This window comes from Meriones unguiculatus, chromosome 7 (genome assembly GCF_030254825.1).
Source record: "Meriones unguiculatus strain TT.TT164.6M chromosome 7, Bangor_MerUng_6.1, whole genome shotgun sequence".
NCBI classification, from domain to species: Eukaryota; Metazoa; Chordata; class Mammalia; order Rodentia; family Muridae; genus Meriones; species Meriones unguiculatus.
In genome coordinates, this window is record NC_083355.1 from 109143440 (window position 1) to 109167534 (window position 24095).

General features: G+C 47.1%; 1 protein-coding gene across 10 annotated transcripts in view; it reads right to left on the reverse strand.

Moving 5' to 3' along the window:
- Nucleotides 1–6255: 6255 nt before the first annotated feature.
- Nucleotides 6256–24095, reverse strand: part of Serpina12 (serpin family A member 12) — a 38946-nt gene continuing 21106 nt past the window's right edge. For 4 of the 10 annotated variants that reach the window (XM_060388110.1, XM_060388104.1, XM_060388109.1 and 1 more), the window contains 5 exons: nt 18208–18321; nt 13575–14225; nt 11379–11649; nt 7670–7817; nt 6256–6461 (listed from right to left, as the gene is read on the reverse strand). In XM_060388110.1, coding sequence (XP_060244093.1) covers nt 6270–6461; nt 7670–7817; nt 11379–11649; nt 13575–14208 — 1245 coding nt within the window. In that variant the 5' untranslated portion in view covers nt 14209–14225; nt 18208–18321 and the 3' untranslated portion in view covers nt 6256–6269. Of the gene's footprint in view, nt 6462–7669; nt 7818–11378; nt 11650–13574; nt 14226–18207; nt 18322–20193; nt 20375–24095 lie in introns of those variants that run through there. The other 6 variants (XM_021626813.2, XM_060388105.1, XM_060388111.1 and 3 more) reach the window with 3 other exon arrangements.

The window sequence follows — 24095 nt, forward strand, 5'->3', positions numbered from 1 at the left end:
CATCTGCTTGACTTTTTTTCCCTGTTTTTTTCTTCAATTCCTTCACTTGTTTGTTTGAACATTCCTCTGTTTCTTTTATTTATTTCAGTGACTTAATTATTTTCTTTCTGAAGGCCACAAACTGTTTAGCTGCATCTTCCTGTAGTTCTTTATGGATGACCATAATCTGTTTGACTTTATTTTCCTCCAGTTTCTTAGGCATTTTATTTGTTTCCTTCATTATCCTCTTCATAAGCATAGATGTAAGGTCATTTTCTTGAATGTCACTTATGTTAGGGTGTCCAGGGCTACTTGCCCCTGGATAACTGGGTTCTGGAAATGCCATATTGCTTTGCCTTTTGTTGGTTGTGCTATTCCACTGGCCTCTACCCATCTGGCTGTCTCAGGTATTGGCTGTTAATTTCTGGTGCTTGCTTGAATCCTGGGGTGGGAAGAACCCCCTTGGCAGGGTTCTGAAGGAGGCCTCCTTAGATTTTGGAGTATGGTTAACTGAATGGCAGAGCTTCTCACAGTTTACCTCAGGCATACAGACCTGTGTGGTAACTGTGGTGTTCAGGAAGGCTCTCTTCTCATCAGAAGAAGTCCTGGAGATGGCTGCCCTGCTGCTGGGTTTCTTGCTCTGAGTTTAGTGAGCTCTTATTCTGTGTTTGCTAGGTGCAGTCTTCTTGAAGAACAAGGGTGCCCCATGGGTTTGTCAGTTTAGTGAGGGATATCTGGTTTCTCCTTGAAGCAGTATCTGAGGGCTGCTCCAGTGACTCTCAGGCTTCTGGAGGTCTGGGGTTGGAACTGTGTGCCCCAGCACCCTAGAAATAATCAACGGCAGGTGAGCATAGCACTTATGTGTGCAGTAGGAGGCCAGAGCCTAGAGCCTGTGGGAACCCAGACACTTTTCTGGAGCTGGGTGTCCTGAGGTTGGACTTGATGTTTCCCCCACTGTGGGGTTTCCTCCAGGCAGGGACACCCTGTGGTGTTTTGGGGTCTGCAGTTCCGTCTGGGATAGCAAGTAGAACCCACAGGCCTAGGGGTGGGGCTCCACCTTACTGGGTGCCTGGGAGCCTGCAGGAACCTGGAAACTTTCCTGAGAACTTTTTGGGGGTGCGTGTCAGCTGAGTGCCCTGAGGTCAGACCCTTCACTGTGGAGTTTCCACCTGACAGAGAAACTCAGTCTCTGGTGCCCTGGGGCCCTCAGTTCTGTCTGGGATGGTGAGTTGAGCACACAGACAGGAGTCTGTGCTAGCAGCTGCACACCCAACTCTGGGCTGGTGGCTGAGTGGCCACTGGACTCCAGGTCCTTTTTCAGGGATTATCTCAGTGACCTGAGATTGATCCCAATCGCTTCCTGCAATGTGGGATTTTTCTCTTGACTGGAAATCCTAGTCTCTGGTGTTGTGAGGCCCACAGTTCAGTCTGGGATGGTGATCAGAGCACACTGGTGTGTTGCTCTGGGCTGGTGACCAAGCTCCAGGCAGGACCTGGGAACTCTTCCACAGCTTAGCTGGGTGACCTGAACCCGATTTAATCCCACAGTGTGGGGTTTCCCCTAACCTGGAAAACACAATCGCTGGTGTTTTAGAACCCAGAGTTCTGTCCGCTGGTCACTGTGCAGACCCTGCCATGCTGCTGGTCAGAAAGAGTGTCTTGGATCTCTAGTACCTGGATTGTAACATCACATTCTTACAGTCAGAACACAACTTGAGAGGGTCTATTCTTTTCCTTTTTTTATGTTTGTCCTGAGGATTATTCCTGATGACTCCAGGCATTAGATCTGATGGCAACTGTCTTTACCTGCCAAGCCATTTTGCCAGCTCCAATTTTATTTTTTTTAATATGAACCATTTTGAACATTAAAGTTGACCAAATGATACAGTTGGTTCAATCTAGGTTATTTTGGTTTGTACTCTATGAAGTGGCAAAAAAAAAAAAAAAAGAAAAGAAAAGAAAGAAAGAAAGAAAGAAAGAGAACAAGAAAAAGAAAAAGAAAGAAAGAAACAAATCTGTCAAATTCCCAATTTTGTTCTTTTTCCTAGACTAGTGACATGTGATCTGTGTCACTGTTCCCATCACCTCTGCAATTGGGGAAAACAGCCTACACTCTGCAGGGAGCTGGTTCCTGAGCTGTGGTTCTCATAAGATGTCAGATATTTCCAACTTGGCATGGGCTCATTGGTATGGAATGAAGGCCATCATAAGTCAAGGGATGCCTGTAACACAAACAAGGAAGTGGTTCAGCCATAATTATGTGTATAGAGCAGAGATGAATGAAAGTTGGGAAACTGAGTGTGAATGGAGTACAGGCTCCATTCACAAGATGAAGAGCAAAAGTCGCCTGGGCATTGCTCCCCCCTAGTGTAAAAGCTGAGAACAACTGTGGTGAGCAGCAGGGCAGGGACCTCTCTCCTTGGGCCTGACTAGCACATTAAGAGATGATGGAATTAAGGCCATGCGATTAAGGCCCAGGTTTGTGCTTGGGAAGATTTCCCCACTTCTGATTTCATAGTTTCTGGTACACTGTCTTATTTCATAACAGATGCTGAGTTGAAGCCTGCTCATTCAAATTATACCTGGAAGGATGGCTGTTTTGTCAGCTGGGGGAAGGAGTCTTCTACACAAATGAAGAATGGGAGTTAAAGCTCAAGCCACACAGGGAGTGTCTTGAAAAAGCAGGGCGGAACATTGGGATTTCTCACTGGTGGCCTTCCCTGCCAACACATCAGCCTGCCATTCCTGACGCATCCCATGAAAATGACCTCAGCCCGGGCAGGTAAAGCTATGGGATGAGCTGGCACAGACAGGAAGCCAGATTCCTGTTCCGGATCCTGCGTGTGCCAGAAGAGATGCTCAAAGGCTGTGCCAAGGCTTCCTGCACCCTGTGGAAGGCGTGCTGGATCATACCAAGGGGGTCTTTCTCATGGGGATTCTGGTGGGCATTCTAAGGACACATCTCTGTCCAAGTCAGCTGTGTGTAGGCACCATACCACTGTGTGGGCAACACCCGGGTCCGTCAGTGCAATAGACTTTGCAACACGGAATCATCATTTAGCTGTTTAGGTAATGAGTATCCCCTGCTCAGAGCATTGGATCATGACCCCCCCTACCACCGCCACACACACACATATCATCAACACCTCCAGACAGCCATTCTTGCCTGCTCTGTTAAACTTCTTCTTTGTCATATACCTTGTTTGTTGTATGCCTCTCCAAATAGGCTAAAGCCTTCATGAAGATGAAGATATTTGTAGAATTTGTCATCTGGCATAACTCAAGTTCTTAGAACAATCCATGGTATAAAATGGACAGATGGGTGGATGGATCAGTGGGAGGATGATGGGAAGGTAGATGGATGGACAGATGGATGAATGGGTAAGTACTTGTATGGATGGATTAGTCAGTGTCTTGGGTAGGTGAATAGATGAATGAGTCAGTAGGATGGATAGGTTTGCGGCTTCATGGATGGGTGGATGGAGTGAAGGGTCAAAAGTTGGATAGATCAGTGAGAGAAATAGGTAGGTGGGTAGACACACATAGATGAAGGGGTGGGTAGATGGACAAGGGAATGGATGGGTTAATGGAGGATGGATAAATAGAGGGGTCAATGGGGTAGAGAGGTTGGTATGCAGGTAGGTGAACAAATGAGTCAGAGTTGGATAGATGGGTAATGGATGGACAGGAAAATGAGTAGATGAATGGACTGGTGCACAAATGGACAGTGAGTAATGCTCATGGGATTTCCATTTGATCCTAGCTTTCTCATTTTCTAGCTGTAGGTCTTTGGGCAAGTTATGTGGCTTTCTTAAGCTTAAGTTTTTTTTTCTTTTAATCGATAACATAGAATGGTTTCACCATGGGGGTTGGAGGGTTTGAAGAGCAGTGAGCACACCCATGTAGTAAAGGCTTCAAGAAATGACTAAGAGGCATTGATAAACATCAAAGTCAAACCCACGGATTCACTTGTTCATTCATTCATGAGGTCAACCAGTCCACAACCAGGTGGGCTAGGGCCTTTGAGAAGATGGAGCTGGTGTTTCCTGGAAAGATGAGTCAAGCTCTGCATGGCAGTGGTGGGAGGGAGCAGCACCCAGGTCGGGTGCATGGGATGGCTTGAGTAGACACAAAGAGGTGGATCTGCAGCTGCTGTGAAGAAGTGGGCAGGTGACTTCCCTGGGGACAGACCAGCTATGCCAGTAGGCCTTCCCTTCCAGAGAACAGGGAGACTGCAAAGGGGTGGCTGTGTGAAAGTCTCCTCTCAGCACCACCTACTGGGCACACACTTGGTTGCAGGTACTAGTCTGGGCTCTTGGATGAAAGGAAATGTAGTGATCTGTTACAGGGTCATCTTTGGGGACACGAGGTAGCTAGCACAGTCTCCCTGTGTGGGAAACAAGACCCCACCAATTGCTTCAGAGTCATTGCCCAACTCTTCCTGCCTTATTTTATTGCGCTAGCTACTTGAGTGCCATTTTGCTTCCTCATCCATGCTGCTTACTGCAGGGCCTTTGCACATGCTGTTCTTGATGCTTGAGTGCCCCACCCCGTCTCCTACTCTGACTTTGGAAAAAAAAAATCAAACATATGATTTTTAGTGAAGTGTGAGCAGGTGGGTTGTGAAGGTCAGAAACCATATTGAAAAATATTTAAGATAAGTAAGTCATTTAAAAAAGTTAGACCTTATGTCCAATTTCTGTTTAGAAGACAAATTGGTATTTTGTGTCTAATTAACTGTGCTGGGAAAACATTGTAGTTTTAACTTCTTTTCTTTCATTTTTAAAATGCTATGAACCAAAGCCTCACACATGCTGGGCAAGCCTTATCCCAGTGGGCTCTATGATTGGAATTAGTAGCTGTAGCTGTGGTTGTCTCCAAATGTTATCTACCTGGGGAACCTTTCTGGGGTCCCCAAGTAGAATCAGACTTTCCTGTGAAGCTCTCCTGTGCCCTGGTCAGCCTTTCTTATGCTTCGTGGAGACTATAAACATGAACTTAAAGTTGAGTGATGACACATAGCTGTGAGTGTGGCTATTGCCCCCACTGGGCAGTAACTGAGGAGCCAGGAGCCAGCCCCATGTGCCTCAATCTCCAGCCCTCAGCACGCAACTCTGAGAGTCCTTATGTAGCACTCACTAAATGATCGCAGCTCACAGGGAAGGAGGGGGACTACTTGGACCCACAAGCCATTGTTAGGCATGGAAGTGAGCAGTTTCCTGGGACAATGGCTGCCTGTGCGATACTGAAAAAAAGAGGACGGAAGCCCATAAACAGGTCATAAGGAGCTGGGCATGAGGGGGCCAGTAGGGAGGAGGAGATACATCCCCATGAGAGTGTAGGGGTGGATATTTAGAGATGATAGTCTCAGGAAGCCACTCACAGCTTGAGGAAGAGTGTCATCTTTCAGTCCAGCCCCACACTGTTGGCCTAGCCCTTGGTGCCCTCTAGTGACCTGAAGTAGCCCCTACAGGGCCTGTTTTCTGAGGCAGGGCCTGTTTTCTGAGGCAGGGCCTGTTTTCTGAGGCAGGTAGAGACTCCCATTTCCCAAAGTTTCAATAGTAGAACCTGCCTTTGTCCACAGGCCTGAGGAGCCCAGATTCCTCCTCTTGTGCTGGGAAGAAATCAACAAAACTGGTAGTGATCCCCAGCTTCTCCTAAAAGCAGCCCTCTTCTAATGCTGGGCTGCTTTCCCTGTGTTCCCAGAGGCCTGGCTGGGGTAGCAATCACACCCAGACACCCTGCGAGGAGAGCCTTGTAGTCTATATGCCAGTTTTCCCAGCCTGGGACTCCCAAAGGAGGACAATTTCTGCTAGGGATTGGTACCAATTTTCTCAGAGCCTCACCAAGGAATACTGCAATCTTCATTTCAGAAAGGGAAGCAGGGGCTCCCAGCAAGGCATGTGACGTTCCTAGCAACACCTCCTGTGGCTCCCGTCTTCCATAAAGCATGTACCAGAGAACAACTCGATGAGTCAGGTGAGGTGGAACTTAACAAGACACAAACGCGCCCTGTCTGCTGGTCTGCTGGAGGTGAGGGCATACTAGGGGAAGAGTTTGGCTTTTAGTCCAGGAATGCTGATGGTTAGGGAAGGGACTACAGCAGGATACAGAGTGGAAAGCTCTGAGAGCCGACTGGGCTACTGATTTAGGAAGCAGTGGGACACTGTGACTTGGAGTGTTGGGCCAGAGTGCACCTGAGGTCTCTCCTCCATACTTGGCGGGTGAAATGCTTCCAGACCTAGGAAACAAGTGAAGTCTGAAACCACCAGGAAATTCCCTTAATTCCTTTATTTCCCACTAGGGTCAGAAATCCTTGCCAAGAAGATCATGGAAGGTGTGGACTCCTCATAAATCATTATCAGGAAGGGCTTGTTTAACTTCATATCTACTGGGGTCTCCATGGGCAGTGTCTGGGCTCCAGAGCCTGCAGCCCCTTCTGCACCCTTCTCGTCCATCTTCAGCTCAGCCTTGTGTATAGCCTGCAGAAGCAAGAGACAGTCAGTGGTTACCGAGGGGTCAGGGGAGTCTATAGCAGGTCAAGGATGGGAAGCCCTGAGAGGGAGGCAATTTAGCCACAGTTGCCCAGCATAGTTTTGTGGGGGGGTGTTACAGCGGAAGTGAGGAAATAGGGAAGTCCAGTGGGGCTTGCTATCTTACCTGAATTTCAGGGGCTCACCAACAGGAAGGAGGCAGAGAGAGGGTGTGAAATCTTACTTAGCTCAGTCCCTTGGGTAGTTGAACACCTGTGTCATCCTTCTCAGAGGGCAGGATCCCTCAATCCCCTACCGCAGTTTCCTCCCCAGCTGGTGGCGCTGTTTGGGGAGGTTTAGTAAGTGCTGCCTTGAGGAGGAAACCTGCCACTAGGGGTGGGCCTTGAGAGTTTAGAGTCTCCTCCCGCTTCCTGTTCTGACTCTGTGCTTTCTGTATATGATGAAATGTGGTCAGCTCTGGCTGCCTGCTGTCGATGCCTTCCCCTCTAAGGACTGTTTGTCTGGAACCACAGACCGTAGTAAACTCTTCTATAAGTTGTGTTCATCCATGGTTCTTTATCAGTGCAGCAGAACACTACCTAATACACACTGATGATCTCTATTTCTGGAATCTTGCCCTTCCATGCTCTTCTAACTCCGAGTGGGTTTGCTAAATGTATAAAATATATAGTTAAAATTTCATTTACGATAAGCTATGGTTATGTCCAAGTATTAATAGGCCCTGTGAAATATGCTGGTCATACTTATGCTATAAAAAAATTATGCATATGTCTCTGAAATCCAAATTTAACTGAGCGTCTTATACTGTGTCTGCTAAGTTCTGAAGACGTTGTCCAAGAGGTCCTGTGGGCCTCTTTTCCTGCTTTAATATGCAGATTGCTACCTTGCTGCAGACCTCGGGGCATCTGCCTGTCTGTCTCAATGGTATGCCTTAGTTCTTCTTCCTTCTCAGAAGGCTGTGAGATCTTAGAGAGAAGATTCTGGTTAGATATAGCCTGGTTATGGATCTGATAAATGTCCCTGCACTTGGTCAATGTGCAGTGCATTGAATCAACAAGTCTAGTTATAAAAAGTGGAATCAGAGGCTAAGGGGCAGTTCTCCTGGGGTCACAGAGCTGGCTGCTCTGACAGTGGCTCTGGCTAAGGTTTCATGAGGACTCCTGAGTAGGAGGAGTGGTCCATGCAGGTGGGCTTACCTCTCCCACTTTCAGGCTGCGATGAGATGAGATCCTGGTGAGGTCACCATGCTCCTCAAAGATTTTGCTGATGCCCAGGCGTGAGAGAACCTTCTTCAGGTTGTAAGTAGCAGAGATGTGGAGCCTGGGCACCCACACTTTTATCACTCTGTGGAGTAGAGAAGGACAGTGGTGAAGGGAAGGAATCTCTGATCATCCAGAATGAGTTCCTGGAAAGAAGGTGAATGAGACCTTTACCCTCTCAGCACTGTGGCTCATGGGTCTTTCTGTCCTTGGAATGAGAAAGTCTCAACTCTCTGGGATTCAAGATACCTCATACTCTCTAACTACATCCTGCTTTCTACCTACCCTGCCCTAGCGCACTTATCCTCTGGAAACATCGGCAAGCTCCCTCCCCATGTTCATGATCTCCCATAGCAGGCACTCTGGGCTGTGCTGCATCCTGAGTCACAGTAGACCCCTGCAAGCCTGCTGCTGCTGGAGAAAGCAGAGCCTGAAACATGAAGTCAGGCAGAGCTGCTGTCAAGCCCTCTGTGCCTCGAGAAGCCACACAGCTAGCCAGAGGACCTTAGTCTTCTGAGCCATGCACACGAGGAGAACTGCACCTGTGTCCTTGGGACCCTTCTCTACCATTACTTCTGGCTCGTTCCAGAGTCTCACTAAGTCTTGTAACTCTATAATGCTCATCAGTTCATCAGGCCTGATGACCACCCAAATCACCTTTGTACTTCTTTATTCATCCCACAAATAGTTTTAAAGCACCTATTATACACCTGATGAAGAGGGCAGGAACAGGAATAGCCCTTGCCCTGTGTTCCAGCAAGGAAGACAGACAGTGAGACCAACACTTTCAGGGGGTGAGGAGGGTGTTTCTGAACATGTGGAGAATAAGTTCCCATCCTACCCCCCACCCTTGTTCAGCTCCCGCACAGGCACACCTTTCTCAGTCTCTGACAGCTCCCGTGTGAGTCAAAATAAAAAGGGATCTGGTGTTTGAAGGAATAGGAACTGGAGCTGAGGATAGGAAGAGTGTCCTGGTTGATAATGTTGAAGGCTCTGTGCCCATGGCAGTCACCAAAGGCTAAACCTAGATAGCAAAGAGCTCCAGGACTGATCCCTGTGTCACTGGGCTCTAAGATAGGGATGGGGGAAGGAAGCTAACACAGGAGAGTGGCGAGCAGAGTCCTGGGAGAAGGCATGGCTGGCCAGTGGGGAAGAAACATCCTAGTGACAACCCTGGACTGTGTAACATGGTCCTTAGTCACCCTGGTCTCTGGGAAGAGTTCAAACATCTGGCCAAGTGAGTTTGAGGCAGGAGACAGGTGTTTCAGAGCACTCAGTAGCAGAGGGGACCAAGTAAGCTGAGTACCTGGAGAGGGTGAATAGCATCAGGAGTTTCCCTCAGGCCAGGATAGGGGGACAGGCTTACAAAGCCGGGTGGGGCGGGGGCACAGGTGCTTGATGTCTGCTGTGAATTAGTCACTACCGTGTACTGCTGGGATCCTAGTCCCCAGGAGATGACTGCATGACAGGAAGTGTAATAGTGTTCTGGTGGCTGGTGATGACTCTAAGGAGAGCACAGACATTGCTGATGTCAGGAACAAAGAGCAAAGTTCTAGAGTGATGTTCCCAGGTAATGATAGGACACAGCATTTGTGTATAAATATGGAGTCTGTACAAATGTGGCAAGACTTAAGCGTTTGTCAATGACAAGGCAAAAAGCACAGGGCACATCAACAGATGAATAAATAAATAAAATGAAGCACACTTATATATATATTGAACAGTGGAGTTTTCCTAAGCTTTTAAGGATGTGAGAAAATGGATGCAACTGGAGGCCACATTAAGTGAAAGAAGCCAGATCGAGGAAGACAAGTATATAAACCCGTCTAATACAAGTATGGTGATGCATGCCTGTAAGCCCATCACTCAGCAGGTACAGGCAGGAAGATAGAGATCTCAGCGTTATCTCTGGGGAGTTCAAGGCTATCCTGGGTTACAGAAGACCCTGCCATAACAAACAGAAAAATAAAAGGAGGAGGAAAAAATTAAAATATTAAATGTTTTCCTCTGTATGTGGGATATAGACTTAAATATGTATCCATATACATATATGTGTATGTATTAGTGACACAGAAGTAGAAGACCAAGGGGTATCTGGTCCAAGGAAAGCAGAAGGGAAAATAAGAGATGGTAATGGGGAAAGGAAAAAAAAATGTCTCAAGTTTCTCTCAATTATGGAATCTAGATTCACACACCTACATACACAATCACACACGTAATGAGTGCGTGACATGATACTATGGCACTATTTGGAGAAAAAAGGGGACTAGTGCACCCACATACACACATATGTATATACATACACACAAACATACATATATACATATAGATGTATGTACATACATATGTGTATATCTATACACACAAGGTTTGTATGTATGTATATACATGTATTATGAAAATATCGTCATGGAACCCATTATCTTGCATGCTGAGAAAAAAATTAGTTTAACATTTCTAAATGAATCTTTAAAATGAAAACATGAAGAAGCAGTATTTAGACCAAACTTAAAAACAAAACTGTTCCAATATCATTCACTTTCTATATAGAATTTATGAATAAAAATTTGTAAACCTGAAAAAATAAAAGCCTCAGGCTGCTGCAAGTTGGATGGTCTCCAATCCATTCATACAGTGAGGGTAGGTATGGACCCTTGAAGCTGAATAATGGAAAGGAAGATATCCCCAAACCTCAGCAGCTTTGTGCCTCTCAAGAAGGAAGCTTTCCGTTTCCTCCAAGGAAAATCAAAACTTTTGCCCTGGAACTCTGGGCAACAGGCTTCAAATGGTGTGAAGAATCTGCCTTCAGTACACAAACCAGGGTGGAGGAGCCTGGTGCCTGAATTCTGGTGTGTTCTACACACTTGGGAATCAGGGGTGTAGGTGGGAGAGGTTAGACATGCAACTGTTGACATGGTCCCTTCTGTTGGGAAAGGGTGTAGCCTTTCATCCTCTCCTAGGCCTTCCACCGAGGGGCAGGGCTGCAGGAAGAACAACCCATGCCCTCCTCTTCCTCCTCCCCCTTCTCCTCCATTGTCCAGTAAAGGAAGCTGGAGAGGTCTAGGCTCGACTCCCTGTCTGTACTTGAAAATGTCTTCACAGCTATCAGTCTAAGTGAGTTTGGAAAGTAGGGACACTGGCTCCTTGTGTGTGTTCTGATGAAATGAAATTCCCCCTTAATAGATGTGGGCCAGTTCACGACCCTGAGGAGAGGTGGGAGTTTCCTTTACAAGAGGTGGATGTTGCTGGTGTCTGCTACTCCAGGCCCAGAACGGGCTGGGAGACAAGACAATCTCACTTGTGCCCTTGACACACCAAGGGTCCATCCTTAAAGTTTCCTTTGTGATAGAATCAGTCACTCCTCTTCCTTCCCTACAGCCTTGAAGCTGTACCTTAAACACTTAAACGGCACCTCCTCTGTGAAGGACTCCCTGATGGTCACCCTCCAGCAAGACTCCATGCTGCACACGCCCGTCACTTCAGCACATCACCCTCAAAGAGCCAGTGTCTCACCAACTCCTAGTCTCCTGCCCACTTTTCCAGAGTCCCAGAGAGGGCCTGGCTGTGCACAAGGTAGATGAAATGAAGAGAGTGTGAGGAAGACAGGAAGGAGAAAGAATCTCTATGGGCCAGGTTCTGACGTCACCTTTTTGAGAGCAGGCTTTTCCATTTGGCAAAGATGTCTGTCTTCAGGGCCTGCTCCAGTTGTTTCATTTTGCCGCTGTCGGGGAGGACGAAGGTGGCCGTGATGTTTCCTCTGTAGGGCAATTCTAGGATGGTGCAGGAGAGCTGGCTGTCATAGGCCATGTCATAGATGCCCTCGTGGAACATCATGGGTACCTTCACGCTCTTGCCTTCCTCTACGAAGAACTGTCCCTCTTTGGTTTCTTTTGGATTGAATTCATACTGCCACCTGGCTTAGGAGGGAAGACAGACGAAATGGCATAAGGGTCTGGAAGGAACAGAGGGAAGCCTGAGCCAGCTGATCCCTGGCCATCGTCCATGGAGATTTGGAGGGAAGTGATGCAATGTCAGGAAGGGCTCATGCCGTCTCCCCCTCTGTGCCTGGAAGACCTCTGTGGGATGGACACAGGCCCAAGGACCCAGTTAAAAAGAGCCTGGGACTCATGTTGCAGGGATGTGAGGGACACAGGACATTACTCTAAGGCCAGCTGAAGCTCAGACAGCCATAGCTTGTATCTTAAGAGAGGGCTGGATTGCAGTTCCTGAGGTGGTTTTGTTTTGTGAGATTGAAAATGCTTAACTCAGTGTTCTGAAGCTACTCTCAGGAGAAAACAACAAAATCAGTGTGCTGTGGGACCTTGCTGCAGAAATGTCTGCATCCTCTCTCTCTCTCTCTCTGTTTATGTATTTATTTATTGGGTGTGCCCACACATGTGGGTGTTGCGCTGGAAGTTAGTGCTGTGTTTCTTCCTCTATCCATTTCTATCTTGTTTTTTGAGTCAGGACTCCCTTACTAATGAGACAGATGCTCAATGATTGGCTGGACTGACTGGCCAGAGAGTTCCTGTCTGTGTCCCCTAACCCTGGGTTCTACTGTTATAGCTGTGTATCCACTTGCCTGGGTCTTAATATGTATGCTGGGATCTAGACTCAAGTCCTCATGCTTGTAAAACAGGGCATTTCACCACTGGAGCTACCCCTACTCTCAGGATCTCTCTGTTTTCACTTAGAGAATGCATGACGTTGTACATAGTCACAGCTGTATCATTTCTAACCTGCTGTCCTTGGAACCTTGAGAGCCGACTCTCTAAGTCCAAATCCTGGCTTCACTGCTCTCAAAGGAAGACCTGGAGCCACTGTCTCAGTCTCCCTGGATTTCATTCTTCAATTTGTAGAGTGAAGATATTAGCAAACATGTCAAAGGGCTGTTTGGTGACTATCAGGAAGCAGCAGAGCTCCGCAGCCGTGTCTTCTGTGTGTTGAGTCAATGCTCATCAGGGTCATATCAGCACTGTTGTTATTGCTGCCCCTAATGTAGACACTGAGCTATTCCAAACTCTTCCTTAACCCTTTCTGGTTTGGGAAGGCTGTAGTTTCAGGCTGCCTCTGTCGCTTTCCTTGCCCTCAGTAGTCACTAGTCTTCCTGTGGAATGTGGGGTCCCTATTTGGGACCATGTTGCTGAGATAAGTGATGAGCTTGCTGGGAAAAAGAGACTTAGCCTCTGCTTTTCTTTTCTTTATTTCTTTCTTTCCCCTTCATTTTGTCAACTTTTCCAAACCCTGTGTATATATGTGTTGTGTGAGTACAGATGTTGGAGAACATTCTTCCATATTCTTTTTCAGTCTCTCCTTTACATTAGCAAATCTCTGAAGACTGATGAAGGGATGAAGGCACCAACCAAAATGGCCACCACCACCACCATCATCATCATCACTCTATCGCCCCATGACTCTTCATTATGAAGCAGAGTGAATAGCCCTAGAGAAGTGGGTTCCAAAACTCAATGACTAGTTTTGGAATTTGGAGTAAATAATCTCTCTCTCTCTCTCTCCAATTTTTACATTTCTCTCTCATCTGAGAAGCAGAGACTCCAACTTCTCAACCAAAGCAAATGAGGTCCATTGGCCACTATGAAAACATCCCCAGGGAGTAATCTAGACTTTGCAATGCTCATTTCCCCATCAGTTCTACTGTGAATCCCAGTAACTCCTTGGTGAGTTATCTATCTCGGTGTTTACTTTAAAGCCAGAGAGGGCAGAGTACTGGCCTGTTACTGACTCAGACATTCAGACACATGAAGCAAGGAAAGGACTGGCTCAAGTTTCTAACCCAAGTCCCACCTCTCCCTTCCTCACCACAGCGTGCCCCTAGCCTTACCTCGAAAGTAAATGTAGTTTGCAAGAAGCATCACGGTGCCTGGGTCTATGCTTCTGACCAGGTTGTTGATTCTGTTGTGTGTTTTCTGACTGACGTACTTGTTGATCTCCCTCTGAGCATTTTCTAAGTCCTGGAAGTTAGTTTGCATCATGTCCGCATCATACACAGTCTTAGCCAGTCTCAGGAACTTCCGCCGGGGCCTCAGCTTCTGGTCCATGAACAAGGCATTGCCCAGGTTCATCTTGATGTCCTGTGTCTCCTGGTTGAACTTCTGCAGAAGGTAGTAGAAACCCGTGTGCATGTCCCTGTCTGGCATCCCCTTGAAGTTGAAGCCCTCTTTGATTTCTTCCAGAGTGGAGTTCTGAGACCCCAGAGACAACATGGAGAAGGCAATCGAGATGCTCAGTGGAGAGAAGAAAATATTCTGCCGAGGAGCAATGCTAGCCAGCTTCCGGAGTAACTTGAAGCCAAATTGCATGTTGCGTTGTGCGAGCACTAGGGCGTCCTTCTTGCCCCTCCACTCTTGTACCTTGACTGGAGACTTATACATATCTGGAGCATCTCCAGCCTGCAGGAGACCATTCACACTGAGGAGACCTGCCAGAAACAGGCCCAGGCCCATCATGAGGTTCATCGTCCTTGGAGATTAGCCTGTTGAGCAGGAGATCTGAGATTAGTATGAGAAGGGAACCCCAGGGCTCCTGTCTTAGCCACCAGAAAGAGCAGTGGGACAGGACAGTGGCTGTGGGGGTGCTAAGCACCATTGCCAAGTGCTTTGAGATTTCTGATAGTATCTAATCTTTGTCATCTCCTTGGGGACTAGAAACTATTGTTCCCATGTCCTAAGTGAGAGATCCAAACATAGAACACCCCCTTTTTCTGCTTTAATTTTTAAATATTTATTTATTTATTATTCTGAGCCAACAAGAATGTGCATGTATGTACAAACACACACACACACACACACACACACACACACAGACCACAGCATACATGTAAAGATCAAAGGACAATTTGAAGGAGTTGGTGTCCCCCTTCTACCATGTGGTCCTGGGGCTCAAACTCAGGTCATCAAACTTGATGGCAAGAAGAGCCTTTATTGGCTAATATCTTGGTATCCCACCACTCCTGCTTTTGGGCCTCTCTTTCTCTTGCTTGTTTGCGCTCTCTCTCTCTCTCTCTATCTCTATCTCTCTCTCTCTCTCTCTCGACAGGGTTTCTCTGTGTAGCCTTGGCTGTCCTGAACTTGCTTTGTAGACTAGGCCAGCCTCAAATTCACAGAGATCCACTTGTCTCTGCCTCACTGAGACCTCAGATTACAGGCTTGAGCTACTGAACCCAGCTGGGCCCTTCTGTCTTTTCTTTGTGTGTATGAATGCATATATGTTGTGCATGAACATATACACAGGCGTGTGTGTGTATGTGTGTGTGTGTGCATATCCACACATGTGAATAAGAGAGGAAAACCTTGGCTGTTAGTCCTTCCCTTCCACCTTGTTTGAGATAAGGTCTCTTGTTGCTCATTGCTGTATAGGCCAGACTAGCTGGCCCAGGAGCTTCTGAGGATTTTCACAGTTCTGCCTGGCATTTTTGCCACAGGACACTGAGATTAAAAATGTTGGCTACAGTCTCTTTCTTTATGTGGGTTCTGAGGATTCAGACTCAGGTCTTCACCCTTGCATGGCAAGTGCTTTACCTACTGAGCCATTGTTTCAGCCCTCTTTATCTTAAGGTAGTAATGTCTCAGTATCTTTGAGGATGTCCTATACCCCACAATAACAATATATTGCAGCATGGACTTGGGACTGTGAGCATGCCAGAACAGCACTTCATCTTTTTGTTTCAACTGTTTCATGAGTGTGATGGGTCACTCAGGTCATTCAGTGACTTTCCTGGGGACACAGAGACCCATAAAGAATGACTGCTTTAATGACATAGCCCCAAACCTGAACCTAGGTATGTCTCCCATAGGTAGATGGAGAGAAGAGACAGAGATGAAAAGAGAAATGGAGATTTACATCTAAGACATATTGTGTCCTTGAATCACCCTTTACCTGGTACAACCTGCCTCCATTTTCCCAAACCAGGCCAATAGATTTTCACCTTGGAGTTGGTTGGCTTGAGGTGACGTTGGTTTTCTGACTAATTCTCAGAGGTCAAGCTCTCTGGGGAGGGTCCTATGGCCTATAGAACATGAGTACCCTCCAGAGCAGAACTCCAGACTTCAGCAACCCTCCCTTTAGCCTTTCTAGGAAAGGAGAAATGGTGAGTGTCAGTGAAAACAAAGCCAAGCCTGTCTGGCTCAGGACCTGCTTCTCCTTAAGTTTTGAGTGCTTGGTCCTTTGGTCCTTGGTTGGCCCTGTGTTTGGTGAAACCTTGAACTTGGTGTTGCTACTAGTGGGTGGGCCTTTGTGCCTTTAATTCCCTGATAGATCTCTCTGCTTTCTTTCTTTCTTTCTTTCTTTCTTTCTTTCTTTCTTTCTTTCTTTCTTTCTTTCTTTCTTCCTTCCTTCCTTCCTTCCTTCCTTCCTTCCTTCCTTCCTTTCTTTGTGACAGGATTTCTCTGTGTATCCCTGGATATCCTGAAACTCACTCTGTAAACCAAGCTGGTCTTAACTCAGAGATCCACCTGCCTTTGTCTCCTGAGTGCTGGAATTAAAGGTGTGCACCGCCATGTCTATCATGGCTTTCTTATCTTACAAGATCTGAGGAGCCTTCACCTCAGGCTCCTTCAGCAATAACCTCCCCAATGCCTTTTCTGCTGTGATGGACTGAAACTATGAGCCAAATAACCCTTTCCTTCTGCCAGGTATGTTATGATGGCAGCAAGATCCATAACTAATGGATTTATCCTATCATCTCTGGAAGACTACATGTGACTCAGGTGCCAGGTTTCTGTCTGAACTCTAAGGGAGAATGTGATGGAAATAATCTCAAGTCCCCTGCTGTGAATGCTTTAGGAGAGGGTCCTGAATGGGTAGGGTAAGTACAGAGAGGGACCTGTGGACTCCAGTGGTCCACTGAGCTTCAGAGCTGTTTGTTGGCATGTTTTGGTATTGTCCTGTTTTCCCTGAGTCCAGGTGTTTTTGTTTGTTTGTTTGTTTTAAAATACTTTATACTCCCAGAAAAGCCATTTGGTAAAGACTGAAATTAATTTGATATTACTGAGGGTCTGAGCAGAAATAGATTATAGGAAAGTAGTGGTACAGTTTGTAAAGATGCTTTAGAGAAATTAAAGAATATAGGACTCAGCTGGGCAATGGTGGCATGCACAGTGAGTCACAGCACTTGAGAGACAGAGGCAGCAGGTCTTTGAGTTCAAGGCTAGCCTGGTCAACAAAGCAAGTTCCAGGACAGTCAGGGTCACACAGAGAAACCCTGTCTCTAAAAAACAGAAAAAGAAAGAAAGAAAAAAACAAAGAGACAGAGAGAGAGAGAGAGAGAGAGAGAGAGAGAGAGAGAGAGAGAGAGAGAGAAAGAAAGAAAGAAAGAAAGAAAGAAAGAAAGAAAGAAAGAAAGAAAGAAAGAAAGAAAGAAAGAAAGAGGATGGGACTGAAGTCTGGATCTTGTGGGCTGGGCTGTTGACACAGGCAACCTGGATTAAAATAGAAGCTTCTGTTGCTCAAAGTGGACTGCCACCTGGGCCATTTCCCAACGCTGAGGAGTGGAAAAATTAAGGCATGCCACTGACACAGCAGACCAAAAGTTCTCAACAGAAGATCATCTGCCAACCAACTCGGGAGTCAGAGCCATGCCAAAGGTGGCAGGAGCTGGGTGTGAGTCATGGGGTGAGGGAGTGGGGGATGGGGTGGGGAAAACTGCTGGCTGGCTGCTCTGCCCCAGAAGCACTCCCTGCTAGCCCCACTCTCAGGCCTGCTCTCTGCAGAGCTCCACTTTCAGCACTAAGGGGCTATCTCTACATCTCCAGGTTATAGCAATGAGGACTGGGTCACACCTGGAAGCTGGGTTTCCCTCTCCAGGTTTTTGTTATCCCTTGGGACATCAGCATCTTCATGTGGTAAACAGTGCTTGGGGAGGGGCCAGCATTTGGTCTCTTCCCCACAAGATGCTATGGCCCAGCAGGTGCCCCACCCCTCAGGACACAGCCACACACTGACCACACCTCTCACCTCTGCAAGCCTGTGACAGTGTCACTATGATCCCTTCAGGCCTCCTGCCCTTCCCTGCCCAACCCTGCCTTTGACCTTTTTCTCCAATGCAGACCACACCAGCCCTGTGCTTTCCATCCATCTCTATAGGCCCCCAAACTGACCCAAATTTGTCATATGGGTGAGATACATAAGTAGGCTAGTTTTTTTTTTTAATTCTGGCAATTAAAATAGTAGGACAACTGGTTATTTCCCAATAAATTGATGGGCCAGCTCTCTTGAATTGAGCAACAACTTATTGGGTTGTAGGTTGGAATATGTATATGGTTCTCCTCTCCGTGTCTCTGTGTATTTTAGTATGTGTTTATTACTAAAAATAAATCACATACATAAAAATAAAACCAAGAAAAAAGACATGGACCCTGAACACTGTAGGACACACAGGAGACAGGAAAAGCCAGCAATACCACTTTGATTTGCTGATCATTCACATTCTACATTATTGGAGAAATCTGTAAACTCACCCCCTATTTATCTCCAGCTGCAGGAAATCCACTGGGGAAGTCACACGGCTAAGCTTCAAGCCTGCATTGGGCCAGGCAAAGGGCTCTCTGACTGGGCCGTGCCTCCTTCTCCTTCTACATTGACAAAGCCACAAGAAAATGCAATGGCAGTTACGGTAATTTTCTCCTGTGATGTACACCTTTAATCCTATCACTTGAAAGCCTAAGAGGCAAGGAATTGAACATTTGAGGCCAGCCTGAGCTACACTGAGGGAGATCTTGTCTAAGTGTGTGTGTGTGTGTGTGTGTGTGCCCGCGCGCGCGTGCTCGCGTGTCTGAGTATAAATGAATGCATAACTCCTATTTTAGTATCCTGGTGGGTTTGGTTCCTGTGTATAAAATGATATGGTGCTGACCTGCAACCTCCACACATGCCCTGTCTACTTCAAATCATCCCTACATTGCAGACAATTCTACACAGTGCATATTCTCTGGCAATCACCACCCTGGCTGGTTTAAGCAACACAAGGAGAGGAAAACAGTCTGCATATTCACCGCTGGTGTAAATGTTGTCTGCAAACATCAGCTGGCCCACAGAAGCTCAGATCTGTGCATGTGGTACACCAACCATGGTACTGTTGGATTTACAAATTGCTTTTCTGGTTAACAGCAGCTGGCTGGAGAAGCCGGTCATAAGCAGAACATAGGAGCCACAGAGAACCTATACTCTGAGCAGGGATTTGGAACCACTCACTTTGGAATAGGAGCCCCTCCCAACCTCCCTCTCTCCCAACACCATGCCATCTTCTTCCTTCTTGATGAAGCCATTGGCCAACTACTTCTTCTCGGTGAGAACAACTCATATGGCTTCTGACAAGTTCCCATCCATGGTTCCTTGAGCTTTAAGTAATCACAGATTTCCCTGCTGTGTGGAGGTATCCCATTTTGGGTGCCTACACCAAGCGCACTTTTTTCCCTGCCCAGAGGACCCTGCATCCCTTGAGGCCCCAGCTATCCTCGGATCCTTCCTGGAGTTTCTTAGCATACAACACTTTGATCAGTCAGTGCTCTCTTCCTGGAGCATCCTGCCCAAGGATGCACTAAAGTAGCCCAAGAGAGCACCGATAAGACATCCTGGCCCATGCTCTAGGGCACACCTGCTTCAAGGGACTGATGAGGATTTAAGATAAGATTATCAAGAGGCAATCGTAATGACATTATTCTTTTCCAAAGCAAGACATCTTTGAAATGGAAAGACATCTTTTCCAGCTCCCAGAGAGAAGCTCCACAAGAGAATTCTAATGCCTACTGCAATGTGCTTGGTCCTTGCTGGAGAACAGAGGCTGGAATGACCCCACAGATTAATTTGTCCTATAGAATTTTCTTTTCAATTTTTAAAGACATAGTTATTGAGTGCTGACTGTAAAGGGAGGCCCATGTAATCCCAACACTCAGGAGGTTAAGGGTCGACAACACTCAGGAGATCAAGAGTAGACAGTTTCATGCCAGCCTAGAATACACAGTAAGATGTTGTCAGAAAGAGGAAAGAGAGAAAGGGAGGAGTATGTCAAGCAGGTAAGGGGTAGCATGTTTTGTTTTCTCCATGAACTGTAAGTTGATAAAGTTTCCTGGATCAGATGGATCTGCTGATGGCAAACAGAGCCACCAAGGCTAACTAGGGCAAGCCAGTGTGGCCTCTGAATAGGAGCGTTGCCTTGCCTCTCAATATCTCCTTGATCCCCCAGCCCTCCTCCCACTTTTCTTTCAAAAATCTCTCAGAAGTTTATTCTGAGAGATTCTATTCGTGGAAATGAATCAGGCTTCCACTGTACCTGCCCAGCACTCTTCCAGGGCTGTCCCTATACATATCAGAAATCCTCTAGAATTTTCCTTCCAATGCATGTGAGCTAGAGAGTACAATGCCTTCCAACCTTCCATCCCTGGAGCCGGTCCCATGAGGCATAGAGTAGAAACTCCAACTCTCTCCAGTAGGAGTTGCATACTTACAGTGCACCCAGGTGCTATCCACAGGCTGTCCGGCTTTCTTTATTATTTATACCTCCAGAGCCTCCTGAAGAGGCAGAGTGTGGCCAATTGAAGCAGCTGGCTGAGGGTCAGGCAATGGGCTTTCAGGAGCAGTGGTCACACCACTTCTCTTGGAGGAGCCTCCTCACAGTGGAGTCTAGCAGCAGTGTGATATGCACAGGCCACGCCCAATGGGTGGGAGCTGCCTTAGCACTGGCCACTCATACCTTTTGCAAAAGTCTTTTTTTTTTTTTTTCCAGTTTCCCAATCACTGTCTGGAGATTGGCAGAGGTAACAGCAGACCCGCCTTTGTTATTTCCACTGAACAGTCAACCCCAAAATCACCTTTGTCCTCCATGATAAAGAGCCATGTGGTTTGGAGGTCATTCCTTTGCCTTCACTCTTTTTATTTTGTGATTTTTTCATGCTACTAGTCAAATCTGGTCTGCAGCATCCGTGAAGTTCCTTTGAAGGAGTGGTCTGAGTATGGGCGAGGGGTAAGAGGAAACAAACACCTCGATGGTTGCCTGGACTGTCAACTTGGTGATGTTTCTAATCACTGTGGACATATATCTATGCAGGGTATTTGTGCTGGTTAATGCAGATGGGAAGACCCACCCCTGAGGTGCACAACAGTGACTGAATAAAAAGGAGAAACTGAGCTAAGCACCAGCATTCATCTTTCTGCTTCCACATGAGCAACTGCCCCCTGCTGTCAGGACTGCTCCACACCAAGAATGGTCCCCTCAAACTGTGAGCCAAAAAACAAACAAACAAACAAACAAAAAATGCTTCTTCCCTTCAGTTGAGTTTGTTTGGATGTCCTGTCATGGCACTGAGACAAACATCTGACACAAACATGTGCCAAAGTCTGGAGTCACTTAAGAAAGTGACTCTGTGTGTTTCTGTCACAAATTTGTTGAGACTGTGGCTTGGATTTTGTTCCCTTATTTGCTTTTCTGCATTTCCCAGATTGTATAATTCCTTGGGAGTTAAATTCCAAACATTTAAAATGAACAAGTAAATAAATAAATAAATAAATAAATAAATAGTTCTTTCTACTTTCTCTACTCCCACAAAGTCGTGAGGATGATGTCAGCACCTTGCAGAAACTGATGGTCCTAGTTTGGAAGAGCAGTGGGCTCACTGGTCAGCTTCCAGTTCTGCCAATGACTGCCACATACAGCAGACTCACCCGGGTATTCCTTTTCCCACAAACTGATGATTTCCAGTAGCTCCTTTGCCCCTGGAAGATATCACTCTCATCTCCAAGCTGTGCTGAGCAGGTTGTAATCCAGAAAAGTGTTTAATCAAGAAGCTGTTCAGCTGCTAACTGATGTGGTCATAACCCTAAACAATGAGGCTGTGGGTAACAGGGAGTGAGAGACCTTTGTACCAGAAAGATCCCTGAGCCACCCCACCCCTACCCCTGGGGAGCCTAGGCCCGCCTGGATGTATGTGCTGGAATCACAAGCAGCATATGATATGCTCACATTGCAGATGAGCTTGATGAAGAACAGTCTGTGGCCAGGGCTGGTGAGCCCATCTTGGCAGGGGCTGCAGGGGCAGAGACTGAGGGCTCCTGAGATGGGTGCTGACCCAGAATATTCATGTACACTATGTGAGGGAAGAGCCCTGCCCACTAATGACAGGGTGAGGCTTGTGTGAGTCCGATGGCCACACCTGCCCATTTTCTCCAGATACTCTCTATGCTCTAGGCCAAACTCCCACAGGAGACATGCAGAGAGAGTCCCAGGTGAGAAGGCCCAAAGAGGTTTGGGCTGCACTGGAGATGGCTAGTCAGGCAGCTCTCAGAGGCAGCAGCAGAGAGAAAAACCAACCTCCTCCATTAGGAGACCATGACCAGGACTTGAGGCTGCAACCAATCACATATATAGCATGGCCCAAGGTTTAGAATCTGTGTCCCTCAGGGGCTGGAAAGATGCAAATGATTGTCCATATGGGGGCATTGCTATCAACGGATAGCTCAGGAACACTGGCCTCACAGGACTGTTTTAGGGGATCTCAAAGAATGCCCCGTCTCTCCCCTCCCCCTAGATGTTCTCACACAGACCCCACAAAGGATCTCAGAAGGTTTAACATTCTAGTCCTGGTTTGCAAAGCTCTGATCTGATGAGAGCGTAGAACACAGGAGCACATGCCGGGTTTGTATGACCCGAGATGAGGAAGCTCTGAGAGGCTAATGAGTACAGGAGGCACCTGGTCCCACCTGCAGTGCAGGGAACTGCTTCAACCATGGGTCACCCTTTAGTTGCGTTCTGAAGGATGAACGTGAGTTCTCCAGGTGAAAACATGGGGTTCAGAATAGCTCAACAGAAGTCTTGCAGCCCACAGGAAAGTGAGGGCATGATCTAAGGATTACAGAAATTAAAAATGCATCTTTGGCCTTCTGGTTTCTTTGTTGCACTCAGGGAACACTTCTGCTCTAGAGCAGCCTTCTCTACCTTTATCTGTGCAGCTCCTGCCAGGGCAGAGTCACCAGCTCTGTTGGTAGCCTGGAGTATCTGCAACAGAGGCAGAGGCCTTCTCTTGTCTAGTTACCTGCTGACCTTAGAGCACTAGATGATTAAGAATCCCAGGGCTGGGGTGGATGGTACAGTTGGTAAACTGTTTTCTCTGCAAGCTTCAGGACCTGAGTTCAAGCCCTGGAACTCATGGGGTTCGTTGTTTGTCTGTTTGTTGTTTTTAAGTTAGGGAGAGCAGTGAGTGCTTACAATCCTAGCGTTGAAGATGAAGAGGTGGGCAGCCTCTGGAGTATGCTGACCTCGCCATTCAAGAGGTTCCAGGCCAGTAAGAGACCCTGTCTCGGGGAAACAAGGCAGTACATGGGGTGTGCTTCAGTTGGTAGAGTTCTCGTCTAGCATACGAGGAGCCCTGGGCCAGTCCTCAAGACTGCCTGAGCTAAATGTGCCGGTGTGCCTTATAATCTAAGCACCCAGGCAGGAGGAAGTGGAGGCAGAAACTATGTCATCCTCTGCTTCACAGGGAATTTGAAGCCAACCTGGGCTACATGAGAGCCTGTCTTTGAAACACAAGGTGGATGGCACAGCTGAGGTTGTCCTGTGACCTTCATTTGCATGTTTACATATATGTGGGCCTTCACAGATGCAAACACACAGGCACACAGACACACACAAACACACACACACACAAACACAAACACACACACATACACACACACACTATTACAACAGCACACAGCCCTAGCTGTTGAAACCAAGCTTGGTGTGAGAGAGGATGGGTCTCTGAAGTGACCGTGCTGGGAACTCAGTATCCACATGGAGAGGGGTGAGCTTGACCCCTATCCTCTTTCTACACAGAAACAAAGAATTCTCAGGCCTATCACATGGACCCTCACAAGACTCATGGCAGCCAGCAGTGTCACCCAGACCCTGGAACATCAAGACACTCAAGCTTCTAGTAGAAAACATAAGAAACTGTATTTATGGTCTTGAGCTAAGCAGAGACTTCCAAACAGCACACAGTGACCTCCTAAGTGGACCTGCCTTGACCTGAAGGATGTTGTTTGGGATGGGAAAATGGCTCTGTGAGTAAAGCGATTGCCGTGTGTGAGAACATGTTCAGCCCCCCAGTATCATGTCAGAACTAGGTATGAGGACATATGCCTATAATCCTGGTAATTAGAGACAAGACAGGTACTTCCACAGAGTTCTAGCCAATCAGTGAGCTCCAGCTGTGGTGACAGATCCTGACTCAAAAGATGCACACACACACACACACACACACACACACACACACATACATAAACAACTCTGTTCAAGACTGCCTGAGAGAGGTGAGCCAGACAGAAGAGAAGGCGCTTACAGTGCAACCCATAGTAACTATAGGCTGGAAACTCTAAG